The 16,717-nt window shown below is 40.6% G+C and overlaps 1 protein-coding gene across 4 annotated transcripts in view; it reads right to left on the bottom strand.

The window, feature by feature from the left end:
- KIF6 (kinesin family member 6) overlaps nucleotides 1-16,717 on the bottom strand; it is a 410,860-nt gene that overhangs the window by 71,587 nt on the left and 322,556 nt on the right. The window contains exon 16 of one of the 4 annotated variants that reach the window (XM_079148125.1): nucleotides 12,274-15,168. The exons of the other annotated variants lie outside the window; for them this stretch is intronic. Within the exon in view, the coding sequence (XP_079004251.1) occupies nucleotides 14,972-15,168 (197 nt within the window). The 3' untranslated portion in view covers nucleotides 12,274-14,971. Of the gene's footprint in view, nucleotides 1-12,273; nucleotides 15,169-16,717 lie in introns of those variants that run through there. 4 annotated transcript variants of the gene reach the window in all.

The raw sequence follows: 16,717 nt of genomic DNA, 5'->3' as shown, positions 1-16,717 counted from the left end.
GATTCTGTAGCAGTTTAGCAGCTTTGTGGCTTTGGCAGCGGTTTGAGTTCACCCTGATTCTGAAGCCTCGTCTACCGTCCCCCAACCCCCACTACAACAGCACCACTGGACAGTCATGTGTCGCCTAACAAGGTTCCCATCAGTGATGAACTACATGTATGAGAGGGGTCCTGTGAGAGCATGTGGCCCAGTGCCACAGTCTTAGTGTGGGTCCACTCTATGATGTTCACACGACGTGAAGATCTCCTCAATGCACTGCTGAGAGCACATCCCCATCATTAGGAGATGCGTGACTGTGTTGTCATTATTGTCTTCTTGTGGAATGCCCGGGAAGTGACAGCCGTGTCCCAGGCAGTGGCTGCTAGGTCAGGGGCTTTCCTTAATTCGGCTCTCCCCTGTGGACGGGGCACCTGGCCTGCTAGCTGTTGGAGCCCTTTCTGCATGATGATGTCACCGCTCTCATGGGAATTAGCAGAGGTTTTGTTGAGCACCTCGCTGGGGTAAGGAGAAGCTGAACCCTTCACCCCTTTCCCGTTCGATATGTTCTCCCCACTTCAAGGAATACATTGCTTCACAACCTCCAACACGAACCCGGCCTTGCTTTACACTGCTAGTGCAAGCAATAAACTTTACGTCTTTGACGTCCCTTGCCTGTTAAATATATTTGATGCAGTACCCATTTCTGTAGTCATTCCTTGATTATTTGCTTTTGCTTCCCAACAGAAGGGAGTACCCAAGGACCTCGTGTTTGCTAATGAGTTGCTGGGTGCTGCTACATTCCAATTATTTATTAGGAGGTTTTCTAGGCTTCAGCATCATCTCAACATGTGTTAATAAGTTGTTTTTCAAATCACTATTAAATTTTAAAAACATTCAAGCATCATTAACGATGTCAACAAAGATCAAATTAGCAAAATCAGTCTTTACCTCGTTACAAAAAACTTACATTTTCAGCTGTAAAATCACTAAATTGTGGTCTGGCAAAAGGTTTAACCATCTGTATAAGGGAGTCATTTGTTTTTGCAGTGGTTACTGGCTACAAGACAAGTGATCTGAAATCATCATGTCTGCATTTGACCATTATGTTTAATGGCAATCTGTGCCAGGTGACCAAGGTTACCCTGCATATCTTCCTTGGGGCAGTATTGTGGTGAGGTGGGGTCAGGAATTCCCAATTCATAAAAACTTCAAAAAAAAAAAAAAAGCAAATGAATCAGTCTAATCCATGACTTTTTTTTTTGAAAAATAGGGAATAGTAACCGTCCTAGGGTTCTTCCAGAAATCTTAAGAGAAAATTAAAACAAGTGACAGACTGGAAGAAAACATCTGCTACATATTCCATAGACAAAGGCCCGATATCCAGAGGACACAAAGAGCTCCTACAAATCAAGAAGAGAAATCCAGCTAACCAGTCGGCAAAGAATACGAGATACACGAAAAAGATTCAATTTCACCAGCTGTTCGGGAAATGCAAATTAAAACAGTAATGAAACACCATATTTTTGCTCTCCAACTGGCAAAAACTAAAATGGCTGATATTATCATATACAAGCAAGAACGCAGGGAAATGGGTACTGTCACACTGACAGGAATATAAACTAATGAAACTCCTGGGGCAGACAACTGGGAGTACGCATGAAAATTAAAAGTACACTGTTGTTCCCTCCAGTTCCACTTCTTGGCATCTATCTCAAAGAAATACATTTGTACACAAAAATGCATGCCTCATTCGTGACAGAGAAAAACAGAAAAAGTGAAATGTTGATTTTAATGGAGTAGTTCTGTTGATTATATTTCATTAACCCTCAAAAATGGTAGAGGTAGAAGCATATTCACTGTTAAATGAGAAAATCAAGGTACAGAACCACACCTATACTGTGAAACAAAACAAGATTATCTTTATAAAGCACTTATCATCTCTATCGACAAATGTAGAGAAGAGCGTGGAAGGGAACACAGGGAATTGTTGAAGGTGGCTCTGCCCCTCTGAGAGGCACATGGTTGGTACCCAGAGAGAGGAAACAAAAGGGGACTCTTACATTTTGATCTGTGTACCTGCCCCCATCCTTGGTTCCATTTTCTGAGGTTTCAGTTATCTGCAGTTAACCGCAGTCTGAACATATTAAATGGAAAATTCTAGAAATAACAATTCCAACAGTTTAAAATTCCGTGTTGTTCTTCTGTCTCTGCCGGGGTATAAATCACCCCGCTGCACGTGCTCTCTGCTCATTAGTCACTTAGCAGCAGTCTCGGTTATCTGGTGGATGTCACAGTACTGCAGGCTTGTATTCAAGTGACACCTTACAGGGCTAAGGAAAACAGGGAAGCTCTTCCCCTTCCATGTGCCTGCTGTGACCTTCGCACACCCTTGATAGGACATCTAAAGAAGGCTGACTGCTCGGTGGGTTTGGCTCACTCACAAGAACTCAGAGACACTCACTTATCTCAAGGGTAACACTCTCTTAGGGATCTGGCTGGTCCTTGACGGGACAAAGTATCCTTGAAGGGTGGCTTGGTCATGCAGGTCATTAGAAGAGCTGTCTTTGTTCTAACTTGTATTTCAAGAGCCCCACTGGGAATAAGAAACTAGAGTCTCACCTGTGGAGAAGATGCTTTGCCCAGGACTTCCCAGGTGAGACCCTGAAAAGCTGCCCTGGGGCTCCCCAGTACATGACTCGAGGTGTTGGTGTTTCCCCTGATCTGGTGATATGTTTTCTTCTCTTTCTCTCTCACCTTTCACTTTTATTTCCATATTATTACTAAAATAAACACTATCTTGTATAAAGAGAGTGTCTTTATTGTCTATCAGATCTGACCGGCCAAATTCAGCAGCTGCAAACACACTTAACGCTTTAATGGTATGCACCTTATTTTACTTAAATGTGTTTTCAAAATGCAAGAATAGCAATGTTAGCAATTCAGATAAGCCAAAGAGAAGCCATGATGTGCTTCCTTTAACTATCTTGTGTCCTTACAAAAAGAAGGGTAAACACAGCGCAATTAGATATTTTGAGAGGGAGAGAGATCACATTCCCCCCCTAACTTTTATTAAAGTATATTAAGATTGATCTACTTTGTTATTACTTACTGTTGTCAATCTCTTACTATTCCTAATTTAAAAAGTCAAACTTTGTCACAGGTACAAGAACACAGAACTTGTGGAGTTCACTACTACCTCCAGTCTCAAGCATCTACCAGGGATCTTGGAATGCACCCACAGGTAAGGGTGATACACTGCACTCAAGAATCCTTTGTGCAATTAAAAAAAGACAAAAACCATCCCCAGCCCAGGAATCCAGGACTCCCTAAACTTCAGACTGAAGGAGAGATCCCTGGAAGGAAGGCTCACCCTACCATAATTGAGTCTTTTCCTGCCCCCCATGGAGTTCTCTGCCTCCTTCCTTTCCTATCTTCCTGTGAGTAAAGATGAAGGAAAGGCTTCCTTCACCAGGTCCTTTTCCTTCTTTTCCTCATCAACTTGAACTTAGAGAAGATATGTAACCTTCCCTGGCACCTAGACAGTAGTGACCTAATGCCTCCTCCTTTGTTGGGCTGTGAGTTTTCCTGACATCTGACTAAGGCACTGACCTTGGAACCCAGCAGAAATGGGGCTCAAGTATTGGCTCCACCCCTTCCTAGTGGTGTATTATTGGGCATGTTTATTCATCTCCCTGAGCCTCAGTTCTTCACCTGTAATAAGGCAATAGTGGCAACAGCTCTATGAAAGATAATGGGGACTCTACCTCTTCGACTCTTGCTGGCCTGAATTCTGGGCTTAGAATGGCTGGCCCCTGACTTCTCTGTTTACTCCTGGATTGCCTAATCCCTCCCAGTTCTGTTCAAACATTGACACCAGACATTGGGAAGTCCCCATGGCACTCCTAGTTGTCCTACCTCTGGCCACCCTTTCAGGCTCACTCGGGCAGCTGCCAGGGGCCTGTTACAGTTTCCCCCATGTAAACTACTGTGGTGGGCTTTTGTTCCTTGATTGCTTAATTAGTGACGCAGCCTGGATGCACCTGGCAGCATCTCTGCTTTTGAAACAGCTGACATGTACCTGCCAGATGGGGAGTGCTGAATGACATTCGTACTTTTAGGATGGTTTAAATAAGTCCTGGTGCAGACTGTGCGACAGAGAGTGGGTCTGGCCCAGGGGGTCATGTCACTACGTACCACCAGTAGCTAATGGGCTCTCTTCACCCTGGGCAAACGGTTCGCCTGAAAGGAGGGACATCTCAGCCTTGTATGTTCTCTATCTTTGAAAGATACTGGTGGATTTTAGCAGGGGGCTCATCAATATTTTCAGCAATAGACACAGCAAATCCTTTGCTACTTGAAGCTATTCCCTGTTAAGTTACAGCTATATTCCTTGTTCAGTTTCAGTGACGAAGCCCCTGCCCCACTTCTACAATTAATCCCCTTCTAGTCAATACAAGACAATGAAATACATTTTTTCTTCTTAGAAACAACACAGTATGTTTCCAACTATCTTCCTGGGCAGATCAGTAAGTTCAACTCAGCGCAGGCTACTGTATTTAGAGTCACTTTTCCTTAAGAGTGCTGAGCCTGGAGGGACCACATACTTAAAGACGTGTCCCTGTTCCCTTGGCATCCACGAGCTGCCTGTTTTGTGAAGAGTTGACACTTTTCTGCAGGGTTATTCTCATATAAACATAATAGTATCTGCTGGCAAAGTTGTTTTTGAAATACTAGAAGGAAAATTATGTTGAGGATGTACATTACTGTTCTGATGAGATTAGAAGGCATCAGCCTTCTGAAAATATGAAATGAGTCTTCTACGAGGGGAAGAAATTTTATTTTAAGACATTTCATTAAAATGAAAAAGGTTTTGGGAAAATTGGTCATTTGAAATGATTCAACGTAGAGCCCCTGCTTATACCATATTACACAATGAATCCAAAATGCATTGAATGTGAAAAATAGAACAATAAAAAAAACTACAAGGATATTTAGGAAAGTATTAAAAAGATACTTGGCAATGAACAACTCCTTGTTATTACAGTCACAGTGGCCATTTCTAAATACAAAAGCAATGGAGGAAGTCATAAAAGGCAAGATCAATGTATTTGACTATATAAAAATAATAAAATGAAAACCCTGTAATTGATAATGCACCTTACAAAGCCTAGTCACTATTATTGTTGGCAAAACAAAGGGGCAGTGGGAAGGTGCTTCTTTTTTTGATGCAATATTTTATTAGTGCATTATAGTTATACATAATATTGGGGTTTGTTTTGACAAAATTCTACAAGCATGGAATATAATTTGTTCCATTTCAGTCTCCAGTTCTTCCCCATTTCCTCACCGCCTCCCTCCCCCTGTTATTATTTCTCTATTCTACTGGTCTTCCATTTATTTATAGTTTTTAAAAATCAGTACTTTATAGATATGCATGAAGGTGAAATTCACTGTGGTATATTCAAATATGTACATAGCATAATTTGACCCATTTCATTCAGTCTCTCTCTTTCTCCATCCCTCCCTACCCACTCAAACCCTTTCCTCTGCTCCACTGATCTCCCTTCTACTTTTATAGGATTCTATCCCTCTTTTCATTCCCTTATTTTGGTTTAGCTACTACATTTGAGACCAAACATTCTTGATCCTTGACTTTTTGAGTGTGGCTTATTTCACTTAGCATGATGTCCTCAAATTCCATCCATTTACTGGGAAATGCCATAATTCCATTCTTTTTCATAACTGAGTAAAACTCCACTGTGTATATGTACAATATTTTTGTATCCATTCATCTTTTGATGAGCACTGAACTGGTTCCATAGCTTGGTTATTGTGAATTTGTGGCTATTATCAATGAGGTGGCTGTATTGCTATAGTATGCTGATATTGGTTCTTTCATGTAAATCCTGAGGAGTAGGAGAACAGGATCATATGGTGGTTCCATTCCTAGTTTTTTGAGGCATCTCCACACTGCTTTCCAGAGTGGTTCTACTAATATGCAGTTTCACTTACAGTGCAGAGTGTGCCTTGCCTCACACATCCTCACCAGCATTTATTGTGATTTGCATTCTTGATGATTGTCATTCTGACTGGAATGAAATGAAATCTCAGTGTAGTTTTGATTTGCATTTCCCTGATTTCTAGGGAAGCTGAACATCTTTCACATATTTATTGGCTGTTGGCATTTCTTCTTTTGAGAAATGTCTGTTTAGTTCTTTGTCCATTTATTAATTGGGTTATTTAGTTTCTGGTGTTAAGTTTTTTGAGTTCTTTATGTATTCTGGATATTAATCCCCTTTCTGAGGAGCAGTTCCCATTCTGTAGACTCTCTCTTCAGGTTTTTGTTTCCTTTGCCATGCAGAAGCTTTTAGATTTGATGTCATGCCACTTATTGATTCTTCGTTTAATTTCTTGTGGGTTAGGAGTCTTAGCAAGGAAGTTAGTGTCTGCATCAAATGTTTGAATGTTAAGCCTATGTTTTCTTCTAGTAGTTGCAAAGTACCTGGTCTAATTCCTAGGTCTTTGATTCACTCTGAGTTGACTTTTGTGCAGGTGAGAGATAGGGACCTAGTTTCGTTCTTCTACATATGGATATCCAGTTTTCTCAGTGCCATTTTTAAAAAAGGCTATCTTTTCTCCAACATAGTTTATGGCACATTTGTTGAGTATCAGATGGCTGTATCTATATGAATTTGTCTCTATGCTTCCTATCCTATTCTGTGGGTCTTCATATATGTTTTGGTGCCAATACCATGCTGTTCTTTCTTTCTCTTTCTTTCTTTCTTTCTTTCTTTCTTTCTTTCTTTCTTTCTTTCTTTCTTTCTTTCTTTCTTTCTTTCTTTCTTTCTTTCTTTCTTTCTTTCTTTCTTTCCTTCCCTTCCTTCCTTCCTTCCTTCCTTCCTTCCTTCCTTCCTTCCTTCCTTCCTTCCTTCCTTCCTTCCTTCCTTCCTTCCTTCTCTCTCTCTCTCTCTCTCTCTCTCTCTCTCTCTCTTTCTTTCTTTCTTTCTTTCTTTCTTTCAAAAAAGGAAAAAGAAGATTTATTGTTTTGCTACCAGAGAAACTGTGGGGCTCCTGTCCCAGAGGCTGTGATTATGCTCATTAGCAGGAACAGGGACTTTTAAAGAGGTGACTCAAAGGCTGCATTCCACATGTTCTCTGTCTGGAGTTGTTATCAACTTGTTAATTTGGGAGACAATTATTTCTGAGATCTTTTGGTGCCATCCCCAAAGTCTGGCTTACTTCTTTCCTGTGGTGGGTGTGTACTTGGGGACAGATAACTCTGCCCAGGATGGAGAAGAAAGGTAATCTGGTTTCCCCCAAGACTGGAGGGGGAGAGAATAGGGAGGAGCAGGGAGAGAGGAAGAGAAACATGGCCATTTCAAAAATCAGCTGCAGTGGCAGAGCAGCAAGGGCTATATGCAAAGCATAACGTAGACCACTATTACATTTCTCCACTGTCAATTTCTATATTCTATTTCTATGGAAAAATGGGCAATGACATCTTCAAACTGCTTCTGGCTGAAAGGGGGTGAAATTTGGGGAAGTAATCCAAAGTCCTTCTTCTCTGTCAGGTGGGGTGTGGACAGTTAAGGGCATTCAGCATCAGAGCCATCCAGAGGTCCATAGTGGCAGATAGCAGGTGACTGGACAAGGCCTACATGGGGCGGGATAATGCTAGGAAAACAATAAACCAGACACCATGCTATTTTTGTTACCAGAACTCTGGAGTATAGATTGAGATCCAGAATTGTGATGTCTCCAGAATTGCTCTTCTTGCTCAGGATTACTTGGGCCATTCTGGGTCATTTATTCTTCTAAATGAATTTTAGAACTGTTTTTTTTCTAGTTCTGTAAAGAATGTTATTGGTATTTTGATGGGAATTTATTGACTCCATATAGTGCTTTTGGTAATATGGTCATTGTCAAATTTTAATTTTGTCTATCCAAAGTTATGGGAGGTCTTTGCTTTTCTAAGGTCTTCTTCGATTTCTTCTTCAGTGTTCTAGAGTTTCTATTGTTTTTTGACTCCTTTTTAGATTATTCCCAAGTTTTTTTTTTTTTTAAGTTACTCTGAATGGGATAGTTTTCCTGATTTTTTTTCTCTGCAGATTAATTACTGGAGTACAGGAAAGTGATTGACCTACCCAAATTGAATTGTGAGGATATAGAACACTAAACAGGCCAAATTCCAGCAATGAGATTGAAGCAGTGATAAAAAGTCTTCCAACAAAGAAAAGCCCAGGACCACACAAATTCTCAGCTGATTTCTACCATAACATTAAAGAGGAACTAATGCCAATCCTCCTCAAATTATTCCATGAAATAAAAAGGGAGAGAATACTATCAAATTCATTCTATGAAGCCAGTATCACCTTGATACCAAACCCAAAGGTTTATTAAGAAAGAAAACTTCAGACCAACATCTCTGATGAACATTGATGCAAAAATTCTTAATAAAATATTGGCAAAATGTATTAAAAAACACATTCAAAAGATAGTGCACCATGATCAAGTGGGTTTCATCTGAGGGATGCAAGTTTGGTTCAACATCTGCAAACCAATAAATGAAACTCATCACAAATATCCATCACCCATTCATTCCATCACCCATTCATGTTAAAAATGCTGGAGAAACTAGAATAGAAGGAACTTACTTCATTCTTGTTAAGACTATATATGACAAACCCAAGTCCAATGTCATACTGAAGGAAGAAAAGCTGAAAGCATTTCCCCTAAAATCAGGGACAAGACAAGGATGTCCACTCTCACCACCCCTATTAAACATAGTCCTTGAAACTCTTGCCAGAGCAATCAGGCAAGAGAAGGAAATTAAAGGGACGTGAATAGGAAAGAAGTCAAATTATCTCTGTTTGTGGATTATATGATTATATATTTAGAAGACTCAAACGATGCCACCAGAAGACTTCTAGAGCTGATAAACAAATTTAGCAAAGTAGCAGGATACAAGACCAACATACATAAATCACTCTTTTTTCTATATTCCAGTGAGGTGCTTCTTTGAGAATGTAGAAATTAGGGAACTGGTATCACCTAAGAGGGTGCCAGATATCCATCATTGTGCTTGGCCAACCCATTCTTTCTTTTTTTTTTTTAAAGAGAAACCTCTTGTCACAACTTTCTTTTGGCCTCGGTGGGCCACTTTATGGCATACAAGACCATTTTTCCTCTCTGGCTGCAGCTCCTGGACCAGGAGTGGCGTTCTGACCCAAAGATGGAACATTCTCAAGCCTGCCAGTAGCTTCTATCCCAAAGGACTAGAATTGGGTCAGTTGGTTTCTCTTTTTTATATTTTAGAGTTAAAAAAAAAAGCAAATAATTAGCTCATTTGCTTTGGGGACTGAATGATAAAGGGTACTTTCAGGTATAGTTGGGGCCACGGGAAACCAAAATCATGAGAAAGCAGCAGCTCTGGTCAGCAGGGCTGGCAGGTGCAGGAGCAGACAGACACAGGGAGTGAGAAGCACCGAGGGGGCACAGACAGCACATGCTCAGGGCACCATGGCTCCTGATGACTCCCAGGTCCTAGTTCTGGCTCCCATTCAGCTCTTATTATGGTGTCCTGATGAGATGGTCACCATCACTACACAGGCATCCTAGGTCTGAGCTCAACAGGGTTTCTATTTCTGAAAATCAAGTGCCAAACTAAAACTTACTGTTTTTGTGACCTAAAACACATTACAATGTGACTTGGGGTTCATCATTCAGAGGTGGTGTCATGGGAGAAAACACATCTCCAAAGAAGGGTCCCAGGAGTTTCCAGAGAAGACTCAACTCAGTACCAGAAGGGTTCTTGGTATGTGTGTTGCAAAAGAATTTCAGCATGTGCCAGTTGAAGGCACAGACAGAGCTTTATTTGGGGAACTAGGTACATATTCAAGGGAGAATGGGCCAATCTCAAGAGAGACACCTTTGGGCTAAAGCAAGGAATATATTCAAAGGAGATTGTGGGCCATCTCCAGAGGGGAGACAGCAATCTGCTGGTGTAGGGTGTTAATATTTATAGAGGGCTGGTACTAGGGGCTGGATTTGAGATGGAGCCAGGCAGAGTTGTATAATTTTGCTCCAGTTTTTCCTACATCTGAACATTGCTCTCATTTTACAAAAGCATGGGTCAGGGGCACAGGTCAAGGGCATGTCACTCAGGAGTTGCAATTAATTTTGGGAGCTTTTTTATCTCAGTGGCTCATGGGCATTTCCTTTGAGACTCAGTGTATCTCCTTCTCTATCCCAAATCCCTAGTTCAGTAGGGGTGGGATATAATTATATTTCAGTAAGAAAAAACATAGCACATTTTTTTTATCTGTCTGGAGAAAGGGCATTGTGTATAGGAGGCGGCTGGTCAGTCTGGATAGTAAATGGGGAAGGTTGTAATAGTGAATGCACATAGTCCACAGAGGACAGGGGCTGGACCAAGGACTAGAACTGACATAGAGTTATTTATTGTTCCTGTGGGCAATGGATGCCTTGTGAGTCTTCATCACTATGAGAGCCCCTCTCTCAATACCGCCTACTTCTCTTTGTTTTGATTATCTCTGTGGTTGGAAATGTCCATTTATCAGTCTCTCAATACTAATCTAGTATTTTTCCTCAGGAGGAGGTAACTTGGTTGCAGGTGATTTAAGAGTTCTTGCCTACAAAAAAATTTCCACCCTGGTAAATTAATGAATTGCCTTTTAGGTCTATAGTGTCTGATTGGCACAGGTCAGTCTTCCTGAGTCCACTGAGCTGAGCCCAGGTCCTGGATCCTGGTTCACTGGCTAAGATGAGAATACTCCATCAGGACTCTTAGCAAGCAGCCACCCATCCTTATTTGCTGCCATTCCAACAAAATCATTGCTTCCTCCTCTGTGTATGATGATTATTAGTGTTACCACTTGTCAGCAAATGCACTCAACAGCCTCCAGCTGGTATCAGATCATGTTTTTGTTTGATTTTCAAACTACGACAGCAAAACATTCAATCAATTTCACGAGGACATCAGTCATACCGGTTATGAGCTGTCATTCAGATAACTGCATGTCTTGGAACAATCTGCAATTTCAGTGACACCAGAATTGTTACAGAAGGGACCTTAAGAAGTCATCTTTGCTCTTTTTTCTTTAGATGCCCTGAGTCATTATAGAAAGATGCTTTCCCATCCTGCTTTTTAAGATTCCCAGAATCTCAATCCATTTAATTACCTTCTTGAGAAAATGTTCTTTTGCACAAATATATTTTCAATGTAACTGAAAATTGTTTCTTTTTTCTCAAATCTCTTGAACACTGAATTACAATTTATTGGTTCTTCTATATAACATCAAATAATATAAGTAAGTTCTCTTACACCTATATTTCTTTAGCAGTAATTAGCTCATGTGCATTTGGCTAACAGGGAAATGATGTCATATAATTCCCCTCATTTGTTCATATAGGATCTTTTTTTTCCCTAATAAGCTAAAGTTTTGAATCACCAGGTAAAAGCAGCTGAATGCAAAGTAAACTGGCACAGCTGAGCACAGGACGCAACACCCTCCGCTCTCCCAACATTCCCTTCTGTGGGGCAGGGTGGCAGCATGTTTGCTCTTAGAAATGCTGTTTATACCATTTGTCCCAGCTTTGTGTGGCTGTTCATATCTCTGTGACTCAGCACCGTCAAACTTCCTTATACCCTCTTCTATCATGATAGTCTCATTTTGGAAAAAATATTTGATGTTTTATATGGTGTTTCCTTATGTATTAGGAATCTAACATGCCTACTGTGTCATTATTTTTACTGAATGATCATTGACAGAATTCTAGGTAGAAAAAAGCATGGATTTTGAGAGTTTTTCTTCCAATTTTTCTTTTCTTTTCTTTTCTTTTTTTGGGGGTATTGGGGATTGAATTCAGGGGCACTCAATCACTGAGCCACATCCCCAGCCCTATTTTGTATTTTATTTAGAGACTGAGTCTCACTGAGTTGCTTAGCACCTCTCCTTTGCTGAGGCTGGCTTTGAACTAGCCATCCTCCTGCCTCAGCCTCCCGAGGTGCTGGGATGACAGGTGTGTGCCACCTGGCCTGGTTCTTCCTCCAATCTTAATTTTCCTACAATTCCTCCTCTTTTTTATTTTTATTTTTCCATATTTTTATTGGTATAGTTGCACATAATGGTGGGATTTATTGTTACATATTTGTACATATTATAGCAGAAGCATCTGCACTTAAAACCAGTTTTAAATTTCCCTATTTATAGTTTTTTATTCCTGGAAAAATAAGTCTGTTATCTTTTCTGATAGGAATTACCTATTCTTTTACAGCTGTCTCTTGTTTGAGGCCATAGATTTCTGTAACATTTGTAATGAACATGATTTTTGTATGTCCAGCATTTTTTCCTTTGAAGAAAGATAACTTTAATTCTTTACAAACCCTGTTCAGTGTATGTAGTGGTACAGATGGGCTAGGTGTTCACCAGAGCGGGGGCACACGACCTAAGTCAGTTAGAATGTTCCATGCACCTGGAGGCAGGGAGGATGTTCAGAGAGTGTGCATGACAAGCCAGGTAGATGATTTCTTCCTGTAGGGACATTTGCCAATGATGCAGGAAAGATCATTCCTATAGGAACTATGAATTCTACAGACTATGCACACTTGAGTTTCTAGGGGTACCTTGCCACTAAATGGGGAGAGGCCATCACACAGCTTAGTTAAGCAGAACTAGGATATGGAGGGGAAAAAGGCAAGAAGGAGAAGAGAGAGAATGTATTCAAAGCTAGTTTTACTCCTTAGACTTCTCAGCTACGTTAGGCAATAAATTTTCTTTTATGCTTACAGTTAAACATCCTGGCCAATGCAAACTGGATGCAAATTAATTGAAAATTTTTAATAAGTATAATTTAAAAATCAAACTAGATAATACACAAACAGGGGTTGTATTTTAAACAGATGGTGAACTACTTAATGAAGCAAAAATCTACTTGTAACGTCTTAATCATTACTTTAGCTGCTTTCCTCCGAATCATCTCTCTTGTGGAGAGCAGGAGTTACCTAGGAAACTCAATGCAGTGTGGGCACAGAACTACTGGACGCAGGAAGGAAGGGCTATATTTTGGCTTTTACATTTCTTACTTTTGAGATGTAGTATTTCTTTTTCTTTTTCTTTTTTTTACTTTATAGTAATACACTTTTATCTTCTGGTCTCTGTTGACATCTATATTTACCCTTAATCAGGCTTTCTCTGGTCTTTATTTGTGCAGGTTAGGGTAGTGAAGCATGAATACTTTGTTACATCTATTTTTACTAAACCTCTAAGTTTACACTTTGAATTCTTTTGCATTTTCCAAAGCATTTATAAACCCATCCAGTGGGAACCATATAGAGCCCTAAGATGCAGCCCTTCAATGTTCTTCTCCAAATGACCAAAAGTGACAGCTGAAAACCATATGGGACACTGAATCCTACCAGGGGTGCTGCATGCCCAGAGGACAACTTTCTGCAAACTAGGAAAAGAAGTTGTTTCCTATGGATGGATGTGACAAGGAGCAGGTGCATGTGGGACGGTGAACAAGAGCAGGCTGGGCTTCAGAACCTCCACCTGGGCCTCCTCCTGAATTGTGTCACAAAGACTCTTAATTTTCTTGAATTATGCTCGTAGCCCCTGAGCCAGGGTCTAGGTTGAGCCTCTTGCTGGGCATATCATGTAGGATAAAGGCCAAAGACTCAGGAAAACTGAGTAATAGCTTAGTGAAATTTTAAACTTAGAAGAAAACATAAAATTTAGGTAAACCTGAATTTGTGGAGGTAGTATATGGGACTTAAAGATTTTGGAGTTGGACAGAAGTGGATTTTAATTCTAGCTTGGCCATTTCACTGAACTCCATTAAAAAAAAATCTATAAAATGATGAAAATACCATTATTTCATAAATTCTAAGACTACATCAACCCTAAGACCAGTCCTGTTACAGAGGTTTCAAAATGTGAAAAAATAGCCAAAAGGGATGACTAAATGTATCCTTATATCACAGGTGTGAAGAGTGTGAAAAGTATGTGCGTTAGAGTCTATGACATATGATAATACATTTTCAGGTTCTGGAATATTTCCATAGACATTACTGGTCCAGCATTCCAAATCTGAAGATTCAAAATCCACCATGAGGGTCTCAAACAATTTCAGATTTCAGAGCATTATGGATTTTGGATTTTTGGATTAGGGATGTGCAACCAGTACTCACCTTAAAGGTCATGTCTTTAAGGTCTGTGAGGATTAAATGAGATAATGTAGGTCAAATTCTCAGCCTGCCAGGGAGTAAGGGCTGCTATTGTTGTTGTCGTCCTTGTTATTTGGAGCTGGTGACAAATAGAAATGAAAGACTATACTTGGCTCAGGTCATCATAATCTCTCAAAATGAACCGGAGATTGTCTTTTCTCTAGGAAAAGATACCAGAAGCCAACTTGCAAAAACTAGGTCCAAAAGTAAGCCTCAAGTGAAAACTAAATGCAGAACATGCACAGAACTGAAGAAGAGGAAAAATAGCCCGTTTTATTCTGCTGATAAATCTGAGAAATGATTTCCTGAATTCCAAATGTGCACTGGAAACATTTTAAAAAAGTATTGTTCAAATCATGGGTTGGAGTCCTTCTTTGAATTAGCAGAGGAAAGAAAATTGCCAGAACATTTTGCTAGCTTTTTTAAGTGTTTGCTTTTTATGTCACCTCTCACTAACAGCTCCTTCTAGTACATTGCCTATGATTTTTGAATTGATTTCCCAGCAGCTCACTGGTGAAAAGCCTTCTGGGTGGCCTCTGTGACAGTAGTTTTCATTTAGCGGGGCCTGGGGGGATGAAGAGGTGCCAGGGGCGTCAGTCAAACTCTCTGACCCGCCTCCAAAGCACCTGGCTCCTGGCCTGCTTTAGGAGTGGCCTCCCGCCACTGAACAGCCATTCATTGTCCTTTGATACCAAAGACAATACTGCCAGTGGCAGAACACTAGAAAGACCAGTGCCAGGATCCGGGTCAGTGAAAAAATGCCAGCCTGATGTCACTGCCCCCAGCACAGCGGCTTCGTTGCCAACCATTTGGCCTCACTGCATTTTGGAAGACACAGCAATGGACATAGACTCTATGGACATGTTCCAAACATGGACTGCGTGATGAATAGCAGCCGGGTGCCCTTCTGCATGGGACAGGTAAATACAAGGACAGTGGCTCTCCTATAGAAACAGAGACCCTGGTATTTCTTCAGGGAGAATCTAAATTGGTTATTTCTCCCATTTCTATTTCAACTCGTTTCAACCTCAGTATTGATGTAAATGGGGTACAGAGAGGAACAAGCAGGAGCATGTGGCAAAAGTTTATCGACCTACTTGGATTGGCTTCTAAAAAGAGAAGGCAAAAATATGGAAGTTTTGATTGACCCTGTAAAAGTGAGATATTATGTGGTCACTACTGAATGGGAAGCCTTTAGAAGTTTTTGAGAATGAAACTCAAGAGGCAGTTCTCAGTCACAATGACATAGAAAAAGCAAGTTGCCCAAGGAGACAGCGGCCACTGAAACTCTAAACATGTGGCCTGGCCAATCGATAGAGCACAAACACAGATTTGGTTCCCTCTCTGTGGGCCAATTACAAGTGCACTCCTTGGCATTCCGAGCCTACCTCAGGGCCCAGAGGCAGGATGTGGCCCAGCTGGGAGAGGTGCTGAGTCACCGTCCCAGGCATGTCATGGTACATCTGTGCTGTGATCCTGCCTCCCGGATTCACTAAGACACTCCTTGATTTGATTCCAAATTCCACTTGATTTAATTTCTCTCTAGGAAAAATGCAATCACTTATATTATAAATTTCCACTTGATTTAATTCCGCTCTAGGAAAAATGCAATCACTTATATCATAAATTTCCTGAAACCAGTTTCCTTCAAGTTTGCCTTGGAAATTTTTTTTTTTTTTTTACATTATTAACTTTTTTATTTTATTATTATTTTTTATTTTTACAGACTGCATTTTTTTAAATTGTAAACAAATGGAATACATATTGTTTCTCTATTTGTACATGGAGTCAAGGCATACCATTTGTGTAATCATAAATTTACATAGGGCAATGTTGTTTGATTCATTGTTATTTTTTTCCCTTCCCCCCCACCCCTCCCACCCCTCCTACCCCTCCTTTCCCTCTATACAGTCCTTCCTTCCTCCATTCTTACCACTCTCCTTATCCCTAACCCTAAACCTAACCCTAACCCTAAAGCTAACCCCTCCCACTCCCCATTATATGTCCTCATCCTCTTATCAGCAAGATCATTCGTCTTTTAGGTTTTTGAGATTGGCTTGTCTCACTTAGCATGATATTCTCCAATTTCATCCATTTGCCTGCAAATGCCATAATTTTATCATTCTTCATGGCGGAGTAATATTCCATTGTATATATATGCCATGGTTTCTTTATCCATTCATCAACTGAAGGGCATCTAGGTTGGTTCCACAATCTGGCTATGGTGAACTGAGCAGCTATGAACATTGATGTGGCTGTATCTCTGTAGTATGCTGATTTTAAGTCTTTTGGGTATAGGCCAAGGAGTGGGATAGCTGGGTCAAATGGTGGTTCCATTCCAAGCTTTCTGAGGAATCTCATACTGCTTTCCAGAGTAGCTGCACTAATTTGCAACCCCACCAGCAATGTATGACTGTACCTTTTTCCCCACATCCTCGCCAACACCTATTGTTGCTTGTGTTCTTGATAATCGCCATTCTAATTGGGGTGAGA

Source organism: Sciurus vulgaris, assembly GCF_902686455.1.
Source record: "Sciurus vulgaris genome assembly, chromosome: 7".
Lineage (NCBI taxonomy): Eukaryota > Metazoa > Chordata > Mammalia > Rodentia > Sciuridae > Sciurus > Sciurus vulgaris.
Note: the sequence above shows the minus strand (reverse complement) of the source record. Positions and strands in the feature narration are given on the sequence as shown.